This window comes from Calonectris borealis, chromosome 4 (genome assembly GCF_964195595.1).
Source record: "Calonectris borealis chromosome 4, bCalBor7.hap1.2, whole genome shotgun sequence".
Taxonomy (NCBI): Eukaryota; Metazoa; Chordata; class Aves; order Procellariiformes; family Procellariidae; genus Calonectris; species Calonectris borealis.
The window spans coordinates 15,223,462-15,237,408 of record NC_134315.1 but is presented as its reverse complement, the minus strand read 5'-3'; the positions used below and the strand labels follow the sequence as shown (position 1 = coordinate 15,237,408).

General features: G+C 39.7%; 1 protein-coding gene across 2 annotated transcripts in view; it reads left to right on the top strand.

Annotated features, from left to right (window-relative positions):
- Nucleotides 1-13,947, top strand: part of SLC2A9 (solute carrier family 2 member 9) — a 105,519-nt gene that overhangs the window by 32,572 nt on the left and 59,000 nt on the right. For both annotated transcript variants that reach the window (XM_075148773.1, XM_075148772.1), the window contains exon 6: nucleotides 6,929-7,061. In XM_075148773.1, the coding sequence (XP_075004874.1) occupies nucleotides 6,929-7,061 (133 nt within the window). The remainder of the gene's footprint in view (nucleotides 1-6,928; nucleotides 7,062-13,947) is intronic.

Sequence of the window (13,947 nt, the reverse complement as noted above, 5' to 3'; positions counted from 1 at the left end):
TGCTTATGTTCAAGCAACTGAATCTTATCTTCTTCAATTATGTTAATTTACTATTATTTTAATTTACTATTTTATATTATATTATTTATGGGAGTTAACCTGAGTCTACATGCATTGCTGAAATGAAGTTTGTCTGCAATTTTGCATAGCTCCAACGTGCCTCTAATATTTCTTTCTAAAGAAGCTCAAGTAGATATGCTGGCAGCTGGTGATAATCCCCTTTGAAAGCTCGCCATTTCCCATTGCTTTTCTCAGAAATTAGTAAGCAGTGAAGACAAATTACGCCATTTGAGTGTTCAGTAAAAAGGTAGCTGTTACTCCAACAAAAAGTTGGACCAAAAAGCATCTTGGGAACTTGTAACAGAGGCTTTAATTCTCCCTCTCAATGTGTACAACATGATCTAACATGCAATTTAATGAACAGAAGGTCATGGGATTTGGACATCAACCACTTTCAAGGCTGTTTTAAGAGCTGATCCAAAGGTGGTTTACTCAGTAACAAAAACCTCCCACTGACTTCTGTGAATTTTAACTTGGGACAAGCCTTAAGTCTGGTAACTTTCTATACTGCTTAATATCTGGGAAGACACTGAGACTTCAATAATCTTGTTGTCAGAGCTATATCTGTAGTAGTGGCATATAAAAATAGATATCATGTAAGTGCAGAACAGAGATGAAATACGCATATTATCTGGGTTGCCTCTGTTTTGAACGGGAAGGTAAGCAATTCATAACTCTGTTATTAAATCATATTTTGACAGAAGTGGGTTGCAGGAATGGTCATGCAAAAAGAAAACGGTATCCAGCAGGAATGGAACTGTTAGACAGGGAGGTTAGTGCCCTCCTCTGCAGCCAGAGGAGGTTGTAGAGTGGTGTTTGGAGTGGCACGAGGAGGGTAAGAGGAAGGTAGTTGTCCTGCACGTTATGTGAGTAGCTGGTCTGAAGCCGGAGGTACAGAAGACGTACTCATTTCTCAGCTGCCTCATGATCATCACCTCTGTGCCATACCCTTGACTCAAGGAGGAAAACACAATTCTATTGCTAAGAAATTAGTTCCATCTCAATGCTTTTTCAGTCCTTGGCCCCAGGCCAGTGAGGTCCTTTACCTTTAGGAGTGTTTTACGTGTCACAGTAATAGATTAAGAGAGAAATGCTGGACTTGTGCAGGCTTCTCATCTTTGCACAGCGAGTAAGTCTACTCAGTCTGTTCTGAGCAGGGATGTAATTTTTTTGTGTGGCAGACAGAATATTTCTGTTTGATATGATATGATACGAAGTTTTCATGCCAAGTCTCTCTTAAAGAGGATAAGATTCAATTACTTGAATATAAGCATATAGTATCATTTTGATGCCCTAGGGTATCTTAGATGTCCCTGTGGGACTGGCAGATGTGACACAGAAAACCCCTGGGGCTGCAGCGGGAGGCGAGGCAAGATGCTTCAGGGCATCTAGAAATTATGTTAGATGTCATTCTTTTTGTGTGCGTGATTATATTTTGCGAAACTAAAGTTTTAAATGTGTTGTTGCTTCTTATAGGAACATGAAAAAGAAGGGACATTTGGAGTATCTTGCATTGGATGCAAGAGGCTTTTGTCTCTTTGCTCCCCACATATAAAATGAGTAAAATATGTCTTTTTACATGAGAAAGGTATTATACATAAAAATCACTGCTGTTTATAAAGTGTTCAGTGCTGTAGTAAACCCATCATAATCCCTCCCCCACAAGGAATTAATTCCAGAATTAATATTTAAAGGAGTTTGGAATAGTGACTGGTAAATAGACCTGCTCACTGAGAGATCACAGTTCATCCTGTGCGCTGAATGAGAAAAAGAGAGAGTAAATATTTATTTTGATACAACCTCCTGCTAGTTACAAGCAGTAAAGCTAAATGAGCCCTTGATAGCTCCGTGAGGCAGCGTGGATGTTATGCTGGGATGCAAAGCAGGGCTGGAGTCTCTGGGCAGTGCCCTGTGCCACCCCATGTGCAGGCTGCTGCCTAGGAGGAGGTGTTTGGGGCTTGCGTTTGGGTTGCAGTAATTTCCCCGTGGCTCTAGAATGGACAGGAGACAGGGATGTGGGAAGCATGCCCTGGGGCAGTTGGGGTCAGGGATGCTCAGCTGGATGTGGGGGTCTCCACAGCAGAGAAAACCAAACGCGGGGCAGAGAGCCAACAAGGAGCCTGACTGCGGTGTAGTGGTTGATATTCGGTTGGGAATGGGGAGTGGGATGTATGTCCAGATTATGCTTTCTAAATAAACAAACAAAATTATTGAGAGAGAGAGAGAGAGAGAGAGTAGAGCCTGTGGCAGTCATGTATTTCCTTACTCAGTCTTTTTTATCCGTCATACATCTTGTACTGGAATGCTTAATTGGCCTCACTAGATCTTTCCAAAAATGAGTGCTCACGTACAGGGCAGTACAGCATTTCTTCCCTCTGTTGTATGACCTTGTCAACGATTCAGTTCTCCGTTTTAAAATCTTCTTAGCCTTTTCTGTGTTGAAAGTGTCTTCAAATTTTATCAAAATCTTCCAAATTAGGGGAAATATTAAATGTAACCAGTGCTTAAATAGGTCATTGAACTTCATATGGACCAATACATCAGCTGTCAGCAGTGCCTCTGACATTTTCCCCATGGCAGTTTTTTTTCCACCTTTTAATTGTTGCAGTAAGTTCCATTTTCTGCACTTTAGCTGATGAAGCTCTGAGATAGTAACACTTGCTTTACTGTATTCCGGTATAATTTAATCTTGTCTAATTTGCAGTTGATAAATCCATGTCGTGCATTATCCATCTCCTTTCCCCCCACCACCACCTTGTATTTCTGTAGCTTTGCACTTTATTATATCAACCATTGAATGAGTCTGTGGTTGTCAAACTCACTCTACTATTTAACTGTCTTTTGTAAATAGATCAAAGCTGGGTTTTTCATGCTCCAGCCTAAGCAAATATCCATAATGTGACAGTTTAAAATTAAAATCTTATCATCTTGACATGTTATTTGTACTGATTCTGAGCAGGTGATGAGTCAGGTCCCCTGTAATTAAAATATTTAATGCTCTTTTAAGTTTTTCCTGAGATAAAATGGGATGTGGTTATTTTCATTTCTCTCAGTAGTGCCTGTGTGCTTCTCCTTACTGATGACAACTGAGGTGAAGCGTTAACGTGTCTTCTAAGTCATGCCTACGCTGTCTTCTGCCTTTACCTTATTATTGCTTCTGAGCGTTGTCGCAGTTTGTATCTTGTCCTATTCCTTCTTAAAAAGGTTAGGGAACTCCTCTTTTGCCTGCTTCTTTTAATTCACTTTATAGGTCTAATTCAGCTTGATTTTTAGCAATTTGTATTTCATACTTTAAGACCAACAAGTGTATGGACCTTTCATACTCATTTTAGTCCTCCTATTTCTTTTCTGTAGTGGGATGAAGAACTTGAACATGAATAATTAAGAGAAATTAAATTAAGAGAAAAGCAAATGGAATGCATGTTCTATAGCATTGAATAGGCATCATCCGAAAGCTTTTGAAATGGATGGAGAAGTTTCCATTGACTTCAGTGACTTACTGATCAATTCATGCCAGGAGTGGCAAGTGGGAGCATATTTATAATTGTTTTACTTTAAGGTTTTAAAAGTTAGCATAATAAAAAATAAAACAGAAGTCTTTCATAGAGGAAATAAAGGAAACTCAGTGTCTTATGTAGTGAAAGTAGAGGGCTTTTTATTATACTGTCAGGGTCTGTTATTTATTGCGAAGGGTAAGTTCAGAAGTTCAGTCTCGTTTATAGCTTTTTCAAAATAACACTTTCAGACGAGTTATTTGAGAGAAAAGCAACCAACTGAAAAACCATACACTATGGGAGACTTTAAAAGGGGTGAAAGCTTGTTCCAAGTAAGTCTCCATAGGTTGGCAGAATGTTAGCAACAATATACAGGAGAGACTTTTTTTTTCCCCCCCTTTAAAAAGTGTCCTTGACATTGTGGAAAAAACCTACAGGAAATATGATGTGCTGATCAAGAGTAAGATTTTTATCTAGAAGTATTGTTAAAAGTTCTAATGCCCTATAAATTTTTTTATATGGTACATAGCAAATGTATTTATATTATAGGAAATAACGATAGAGATTAAATAAAAAAATGAAAATTTTTTTAACAACTTTGTATGAAAGAAATGTCTGATTCCAGGCAGACATAGACTAAAACTGATCAGTTGTATTGCCTGTTTTCTTAAGTTATTCTTTACAAACAGGTACCTATTTTTTAATGTGATTTATTAACTGATCTTGAAGTCTTAACATAAACTTAATTTTCTAATTTTTAAAATAAGACTGAGGCTCATTTGTTTATAGACAGATTGTTAACTACTCTTCGTTCTCCTATATCAGGTAAAGTTCTCCATTCAACTGCATTTAAAAAAAAAAAAATTCAGAATGAAGAAACAGGATCTTAAAGTCCTCATGGTAATGGAGGCTCTAAGGAAGTCTAATTACCTTGAGCTTTAAATTTTTTGAAAAAATCCCTTTCTGGAGTTGTTTTGCCATCCCAGGAGATTTAAAAAAAACCAAACAAAAACCTGTCACTTAAAGGGCAGGTGAAAAATTTCATTAGGAGATGCCCTGCATATTCTATGTTCTATGTTATTAAATTATCTCAGGTCCCAGCTCAGGTTCGGGGCTTGGATTACATCCCATACTGTGCAGTAAGTTGTGTTTTAACAGTTGCATTGCTGAAGTGGGAGAATGTAAAATAAAAACTATCAACAGAAAGTAGTTTGGGGGCTTTTAACCTTTGATTTGACTGTGGAAAATTATATTGGAATAAAATTTATCCAGCTCTGTTTGAGGAAATGTGGGCTCTGAATGGCTGGATTCATTCTGATGGAGGGACGGGATCCAAACCCCCGGTGCCTGTCGGAGCTCAGTCAGCCAGGATGCAGCGCAATCTGCTTTTGATCTAGCCAAGCTTTTGAAAATGTGCTAGACATGATGCCTGAACAGTAGGCCCACTGAAGTCTCAGCAGGCTTTTCAATTAAGAACCAAGTCTCAAATTAGAAAGCATTGAATTAAATAGATGAATGCTGAACTTGGAGAAAACAACTAAAAAATTTCATCTTGACATTCAGTTGGAACAGAAGGCATCTTAAGAACATGGACAGATCAAGGGCCATTTTGCAGGAGAAAATAATACTGCTGGCACCTTTCTCCTTCAGCTACTTGAAAGTATCCTGTCTTGAGACTAAGCCCAGAGAGCTAGATGACCTCTCTGTTGCCTTTCCCAGCCTTTTCCTGAAAGAGTTTTCCTCAGGTCACCTTCTGTAGCTGGTTTTAAATAATGAATGTGTTTGAGGATGTTAACAACTTTGTTTCAGTTGATTTCAAAGAACATTATCAAAGTCGAGTTGTATCTGAAACCTGCTAGCAGTTGAGTCGCTTCATATAAGTGGTGTTGGGTAGTGCAGCACGTTGTGCTCTTCACCTGCAGCGCAGTGGGGCTCTGGCAGGTTAAAACCGCCTGACTTCTGTAGGGGGAACTTGCCAGAGACGGGTCCTCGGTGCTTTGCGTTGGTGGGTATGCTGCAGATGGCTCTCGTGTTTCAGGTCCTTGCTGGAGACTTCCAGCAGATCACTTGCAAGGCAATAGAAAAAGTACTTTCTATTTCATGGACTTGGGAACAGGGCTGTCAGTGTTTCGTTTGAACATCTGAGCTAGGTTAGCTAATTCAGAGTGGGACACAGTATAATGTGTTATTCTTAGTTACACTACCATAGAACCAAAGGATGTCTTTAAGGTCCTGTGATTCACTGAGAGAGTGGTCAGTCACTGGAACAGGCTCCCCAGGGAAGCGGTCGCGGCACCAAGCCTGTCAGAGTTCAAGGAGCGTCTGGATGATGCTCTTAATCATATGGTTTTGTTTTAGGTAGTCCTGCGAGGAGCAGGGAGTTGGACTTGATCCTTATGGGTCCCTTCCAACTTGAGATACTCTATGATTCTATGATTTTGGGCAGGAGAGTAGGTGAAACCCATTTTTTATACTTAAATTAGCATGGAAAGCAGCTTAAGAAGGGGAATCAATGGTTGCGAGAGAAAACATTCATAAAGATAACCTCACTCGGGTTAGCCAGATATCTTGTTTGTTGTTAAATTATATAGCTGTCTTTCACTCTAATTGCGTTGAACTGTATATGTATTCTTTTTTGAATGGAAATGAAAACTGCCCAACTGCGTGTTAGTGCTACCTGTAAGGCAAATGTTGTGGTTTTCCAAGTAGAAGAGGCTTGTGGTGAGACCTCAGCCCGACTTGGTTCATTCCCAGCAGCTGTGAAATGCTGAACGGTCACTGCCTGCATTACGCCGAGAACCACAAAACTGTGCTAAACTGCAGATTAGCTGAAATGTTATCAGGATTTTACCCATACTATGACAATTAGAGGACTGAGCCAAATATATTTTTCTTTTTTTTTTTTTTGGATCAGTTAGATTAGACGAAGAGACAACATGCAGGTATATAGGTATATGTAACTATATGAAAATAGTGTTGTACTTTTTCTTAAAGCTAGTGAGTGATACTAATGTGAGTGGGGATGACTTGTAGAATGTATATTTGAGTATATATGATATTTTTCCATGTATAGTTGTTGATGCTGACGGAAAGGAAAAACGTGTTATGTATTGCTCTTTTCCAGCTTCCCTGCCTCTCTCTTTCCACGCTCAGTCAGTTGACGGCTTGAATTCTGTCTTCCTTGGCCCTTGAGTGAGGTGATCTGAGGGGGAAGCGTTCAAACTGCTTACTAAGCTCAGGCAGAAGCCATCACTCTGCTCACTGACACAATATGTTGAATGATGAAAAGTTACAGCATTTCCTATCAAAGCTGGTTTTCTTCCTAGTGTCACTGTGGGAGAGTATTACTGACTCACGTTTGCATCCGTTTGCAGGAATCTCGGTGGCCTTACTTATTTGGAGCGATCATTGTTCCTTCATTGATACAAGTCGTGATTCTGCCTTTTCTTCCTGAAAGTCCTCGTTACCTCCTACTTGAAAAACATAACACGAGCAAGGCAGAAAAAGGTAAGATGTGTTACTTTGTTGCAACAAAGGATGTTTATTGTAGGGGTGCAGGCTGGAAAGTAATTCAGGTATCACAGTAAAAGCAGAGTATTCCAATAGGAGAGATTCTCTTGGCAATTTTTTTTCCCCTCACCTTTTTTGTATGTCTGTATGTGTAAAAATAACTGTTGCTGTGATTTTTTTAAAATAAATTAGATTTTCCAACAAACTAACCTATATAGCATTATGCATGGTGATACAAACCTAACCAAATCACCCTGCTGTGGTGGGTCAGCCACTGTATGCAAGGTTCATTCAGGAACGAAAGATGATTTCAGTCTTCATGACTCTCTCTTATCTCCAGTCTTTGCAGTTTGGCTAACAAAAACATCGATTCTGTGGCTGGGTTTTGTTCAGTAGTCACTGTGTTTGACCATGTGTTTCTGTAACTCAATAACCTTTGTAGATCTAATAAAAACCTCGTACACCTATTTAACTGAAAATTTTCCGTGCTTCCATACAGCTTGCTTCAGTTTCACAGACAGAGACCAGAATATTTTGTTCTTTCTTTAGGTTCTATGTATAAAAAAATTTGCTTGTGTGATCACAGCTGCTGTATACTCTGCCCCATTAAAATTACTGTGGTCAGTTATAAGTTCCAATATATCATCACGTTATGATTGAGAGAGTACTGAAAATCTTTTTTCCTTATTATAGGGATGCATTAAAAATAGGAGCGTACAAAGAAGGAAGGAGCCTGATTATAATACCAAGGTGTTTGCAGAACATAACTGAGCTTTGAAAATTATTCCTAAAAACTTCATTTGAATATAACTCTTAACATTTTCAGTCGCTTGCAAAATTACCTGCAAAGTGTGAATCAGCCCCTGAAACGTAAATTTAATAATCTTTTAGCATGAGATTAATGCAACTCACTCTATCCTGTTTCTTCTACTATGAAATTAAAAACTGGCCTTTCTTGTTCTGCTGAGCATTCTGATACAGAAATGGCACACTAATAAAGAGACTCCCATGTTGTCTCAGTTTGGTGTTGAATGAAGAATTTTGTAAATGTTGGAGCCTCAAGCATTTAAAAATACAGTAGAGTGTTTAAACAAACGGAAGGAAAAAAAAAGAAAAAAGGAGACAGCAAAAGCAACAAGGCTTTGGGGAGAGTTCTTTAGCTTCACAGAGTCAGGAGAGATTTGGTGAGGCAGAGAACAGCTTTTCCAGGGACCAGGAAGGAAAGGGCTTGCCTGCCAGCCGAGGTCAGAGCACCCAGCAGGGACGCGGTGGTGAGCAGCTTGGGGCTGCCTGTTGGGTAGTAACTTCTGCAGCACCACGGCGGGGCTGGGAAGAAATGCCTTTGGGTGCCAAGTTTAAACTGGCTCATTTCTACCTGATAAAATTGTGAATGTATTTCTGGAGCTATGGCTGGCAAAGTCCACATCTGCAACGCTATTGCATAATGTCACACTTGTTACAGGGATTGGAAATCCTATAATATATTTCCTATAATTGGAAATACTGCCACAGTACCTGGAAACCTCAGTACTGACAGTGAAGCTGAGCCTCTTACAGGTAAAGTTTAAAAATTGCAAAAAATTGGCAGTAAAATAACACAACCTGCCTTAAAATTCCATTTCCAACACCATTTACTATTCCTGGTAATAGGCCAACTGCAGTCTGGGATGTTTTCAGCGTAAGTGTTCTGAAAATGATTTGAAAGCTAATCTAGAAGCATTGGAGGTGGATTTTGGAGCAGAAGACATCCGGAGAGCAAAGTTACCCACACCTCATTTGGTAGTTGAAGGGAAATGAGCCTAAGCAACTGGCTTGCTGATTGCGAGAAAGTGGCTTTCATGAGCCATCTTAAAGACTATAAATTTAGACACTCTGAGAAAAGGGAGAAGGCTGATATAAAAAACTTTCCAAAGTAACTGCTTATCAATAGAAGCTTTTGGACCTGATTAATTCTAAAATAAAAATTTAATATTGAGATACGTTGTAGTACAGAGTGAAACTCATTTTGAGTGTCGTCTATAGAGCTTTCAAAACAGCTAGGGACTGATGAGTCTAGACAGAGATTTGCAAAGGACCGTAGGGCAGTGAGGTGTATACATCCCCCTGAATTTCCCTCCCATTCCTTGCCTACCAAGCAGCTGTGCTTCCAGAATTGGCCACCTTGTTGCACCAGCAAGGTAGCCTGTAGGATATCAGCTGCAAAATATGTAAGGATGATTCATTTTGGAGTTCATAATCCATAAAATCCACCTGTAAGGCAGCATAGATCGTATCATCTTATACTTCTGTGCTATAAAGTATCTACATGCCTTACTATGAAGCATGTTAGGAACACGAGTAATTTTCTTACCATTGCACATCCTTTGTAATCCCTCCCTCTTCTAATGTAGATTTGCGAGTGAGAGTATCTTCGGATCTCTCTTCAGCATGGGGTAGGTGGGGAAGGAGCTGGGATGATTCATGCAAGGACCGGGCAGAGGACACTTGGGATGTTAGCCCAGCGGGGCTGTTTGGAGCCCTCCTCCCCACCCCAGACCACCTGGAGAAATCCAGATTAGGCACGAACCAAGTCTCAGGTATCTGGAGTAATGCAGTGGAATAATGAAAGCGAGTCGGGGGAATAACAGTGAATCAACAATCAAGAAAATAATCTGGATGTTTGCATTATCTGCAGAAATGGGGGAAGAAAAGCCTGAGTATTAGGGAGACCAGAGGAGTTTGTGGGTTATTAAAAAAACTTACTGCTTTGTAAGCCATATAATGACAATGCGGTATTCTCCATTTTAATGACTACAGTAATGCTTTTGAATTATTTGCCTCTTAGGTTACATCTGCATATTAATATCAGAAATGTGCAAGTCTTTCTTCTGACTAAATCCTTTCTCTTTCCCCTAATGGATCAAAGCTATTCATGCAAATATACATTTCACTGTGGATTATATCTTACTGGAGAAATATAAAACTGTTACTTGTACTGTATTTAAGGCGGATGACTACATTAGTCTTTATACTCTAAAATGTACGAGTATGTCAAAGCTGCTAAAATGGAGATGACAACATTAATCTTCCTAATTGTTTTAGAGCAATAAAAATCCAGTGGGATAATGTAGGTCATTGAGTTTCCACAAAGTTCTGCTCCTGCTTGCATCCGCTCCTTTTCTTCTGTCCTCAGGAGATAACCAGACTATAACTACCAAAGTACAAGCGGCCTCATTCTCTTTTTTGGCAGAGGTGTAAAAGAGCATGATGCCTTTAAGTGGCAAATAAGAGACAGAAGGAGGGAGAAGGACCAAAATTTGTTGTGTAAGTGATGAAAAAAGAGAAGGGATGAGGTTAGAGCAGGTGGCCATCATGTGCGAACGTAAACCACACCACCACAAGGAAGCTACTCCATGAGCACAGGAGTAGTGAGGCCTCAGGTGAGCGATGTCTCCTGAGCTCCACTAACGGGGATCTACCTGGTTCCCTCCTTTCCCCTTTCTAGCAGTGCAGACAGTGCACGCTGTGGGTGGCTGAGCCGATGTCTGGCTGATCAGCCGTTCGGACACCGTGGCTGACTTGCAGTTGTCTGCTGCCAAAAGCAACGCTAGCAGCCGAGCTCTGTTTGTCCTCCTGGAAGTCACCATCCCATATCTGACTCCCTGAGGCCAACAGGAGCTGAACTATCTCCCATATTCCTGTCTCACTGCTGAATATGGGAGAACTGATTTATGTGTTGTGGAGGGAGGACGATGGACTGGACCAACAGCACAATCCATAGACCTGCTTTGCTCAAAAGCTAAAACTCTGGTAATGGGGAGAGGGAAGAACCATCCCAGCTCCCCTCCAAGGTCCCGCAACTAACATTGTTCTCTCTTGGTAAGAAAAGAAGGGGGGAAAATGCCTGGCATTTAACTGGTGTGATCCTTCTTCATAATGCTCGCCAGACAGCGGAGGAGAAATGGTTGATTGAGGAGAAGGACTTTGGAAAGTGATTGTTATTCAGTTGCTAGAGAGCAGTGGGAGTGAAGAGTAACAGGGAGAGAAAAAGGAAGAAAAAGAAATTTTCTGCTGTAATTACATCAGGCAGTTTACCATCCAAGCTCTAGGAAGGTAATGCAGGAATTTGACATCAGTTGTCTATTAGTTGCATGCCAAGTGGACACCTGATCTGTGACTGAGGCCGTGATGCAATATAAATAAAACCAGTAGTAGTAGTGTGATAAAACAGAACAATGTAGTTTTATGACTAACTACATTGGTTATAAACACACTCAGTTGGAGAGTTGATGCATCTCTTGAAGAACACTGTTACAAGGAGGAAACCTGAATTTTCAATGCAGCTACAGCAGTAATACTGGAATTCAGCTGGCATCCCACTTGCCAGAGAACAAGAATATTGTTATGTCTTAAGAGTCAAATAACTTAGATATAACGTCACAGTAACATCTGTTGGTGATGTACAAAATCTGTTCATCTAGTAGGTTCAGTCATACATTAAAACTCCCATGGTTAGGGAGCATTACACCAGGTATAACAAGAAGTGTAGATGTAAATTCTTAGAAAGACGGATTAGAGTTGATACCTTTTGACGTGATAAAAGAGTGAGGCCATTCCTGATTTAAAAAAGCAGGTAGCTAATTTTTCACAAAGCCTGTCATGGGGCCCACATGGACAGGAGAGATATTAAAACCAAAGTTACAGCAGGAATAAATTGCTGCAAATCCAGTGATTTAAATGAAGTTGTTATGACTGACAACAAGGACACGCATAATTTATTTTTGCTTATCTGTGCTTTTTGTATGTCTCTAAGCATTATAAGCTATGCTTATTGGAAAGGAAGAGACAGCCATGACTACTACACTTCCTGGCTTATGGTAGAGGCTCCATCTCAGATGGTTGCTGACTGCCAAAAGCCGGAGTGGTCGTGGTGTGTCTGGTTTGTTTTTAAGCTTTTCTTAAGCCTCCTGTCTTTTACAAAGGATACTTGGTTCACTGGACCTTTGATACAACTTGGTTTACTAATTATTGTGTTATTTTAGGGTGGCATGTGGATATTTGTTTTACCTGTACATCTTGGCTAGTTTCAAGTGAAGGCCTATTTTGTATTGATGGTCTGTGAAACCAGATGTAAGAACAGGTAAAGACATAATCCCAAACTGGATGATAACTCACAGAAGATCTGTGTGCTCCTTTCCTTAGAAGGAGAAGGAAGTGACACATGGGAAAAGCCTAAAGCCTTTTGCTTGCAGTTCTATTTACTGAATTGGAATAGCAAATTTAAGATTTATTCTTAAATTTTGCTATGCTACATGCTAGTAGTTAATTAATATTTTGCTAAATCTAAATAGCTATTTAAATCTCTTCTAGCAAGGTACATCTAAATTATTCTTCTGGCTGTTCAGTACTCTAATAAATTTAGTGGTATATGAAAATAACTGTTTGTTCATTTTGCCAAATATTTTTGTGTTGACTTGAAGTTACTACCGGGAAATTACTACATATCCAATTCAAAAGCATTGAAGTTGGGTGAACTTTTTGCAAGCGCTGAGGCAAACAGCAAGGCACCCGATATGTCTACTGCCACTCAGAACAGCAGCCAGCATTAATAGGAGATGCCTGACTGCATCCATACAGCCCAGTATTCTGTCTCCCACAGTAGCTGAAGAAGATGCTGTTTAAGCAGAGCTTTGTGTTAAAGACACTGGGTTTAATATACTTAATCATTGGTGAAGTGAAAGTGAATGTGTCCGTGGGAAACAGATAACAATAATACTCATGCAGCTTCTTACTTTTTTTAGTTTTTAAAGGCATAAGCCCTATTGCCCAAACTACTACCTGTGACCACTTACCTCTTTTTCTGGCTCCTCTTGCCTGGGGCTGGCTCTATTCTGTAAACCACACTGTAGCATTTTGATCCTTTTAAATGTCTTCTCAAAGTTTACATGCTAATTCAGTCTTTACGATAACAGCTGATTTCTTTGCACAGTCGTGGCAGTATTACAGTGGAAAAAGAATTAGTAATTCCCCATGTAGCTGAGTTCTTGAGTGCCCATCTTCAGTTAATTTAAAGGCCTGATTGGTTTTAAAGACAGTACCATCCTGATTTTGTTAAGAGTTTTGAATGACTTTCAAGTGTTTCACCTTCACTTAGCTGAGATGAATAAAAGCTGGTGGTGTAAATGGAAGGGTTTTCTATCTCCTTTTCCCTTGACTGGAACCATCCACTTCTTTTGCTATTTATAAAGGCAGTGTACCAGCTTTTGAAAGATGAGCATGTAGGACCTTCTGATCCAAGGGAATTAAAAAGAAATCTGGAAAAGGTCTAAAAGTTGCTAGAACTGTAATTCCTTAGATGGTTTTAAGCGTGACATGAAAATAAGACTTCCCTATAGAGGGAAGCAGCCAGTCACGGAGGGAAATGAGTCATTGCAGCGGGGAGAGGTGCTTCTCGGTACCAATAATGCAGGGGTTTAAAATGTAAAATGAATAGAATTGAACATCACACATTGAAAGACCTTTGAGTTTTCCCATTCCCCTGCTAATGTAGAATTTATTTCCACATTAATCATGTATAAAATTGTGATTCTTACTGTACTAGAAAACTGTTAATGGAAGAAAGTTAAAGATGTGTTGAGTAGTAGGAAAATGTGTTTTTCCAAAAAGACTGTGTGTTGTCTACTCAAAACTATGCGTATATAGCCTAGCATTTTCTTAGTATTTCTTGACTTGTTGGTAATTTTAAGTATCCGTCAAAGTTTCCTAGTGGTATTTACATCTTTGGTCCTAATACCAGGGAGGGAAGAAAAAGAAAGAGGGGTCTATATTTTTCTTGCCTTGTACTCGGTAATTTTGGTAATTGCAGTTTTTTACTTCCTGGTCCCTTTAGAAATATAGCAAGCTC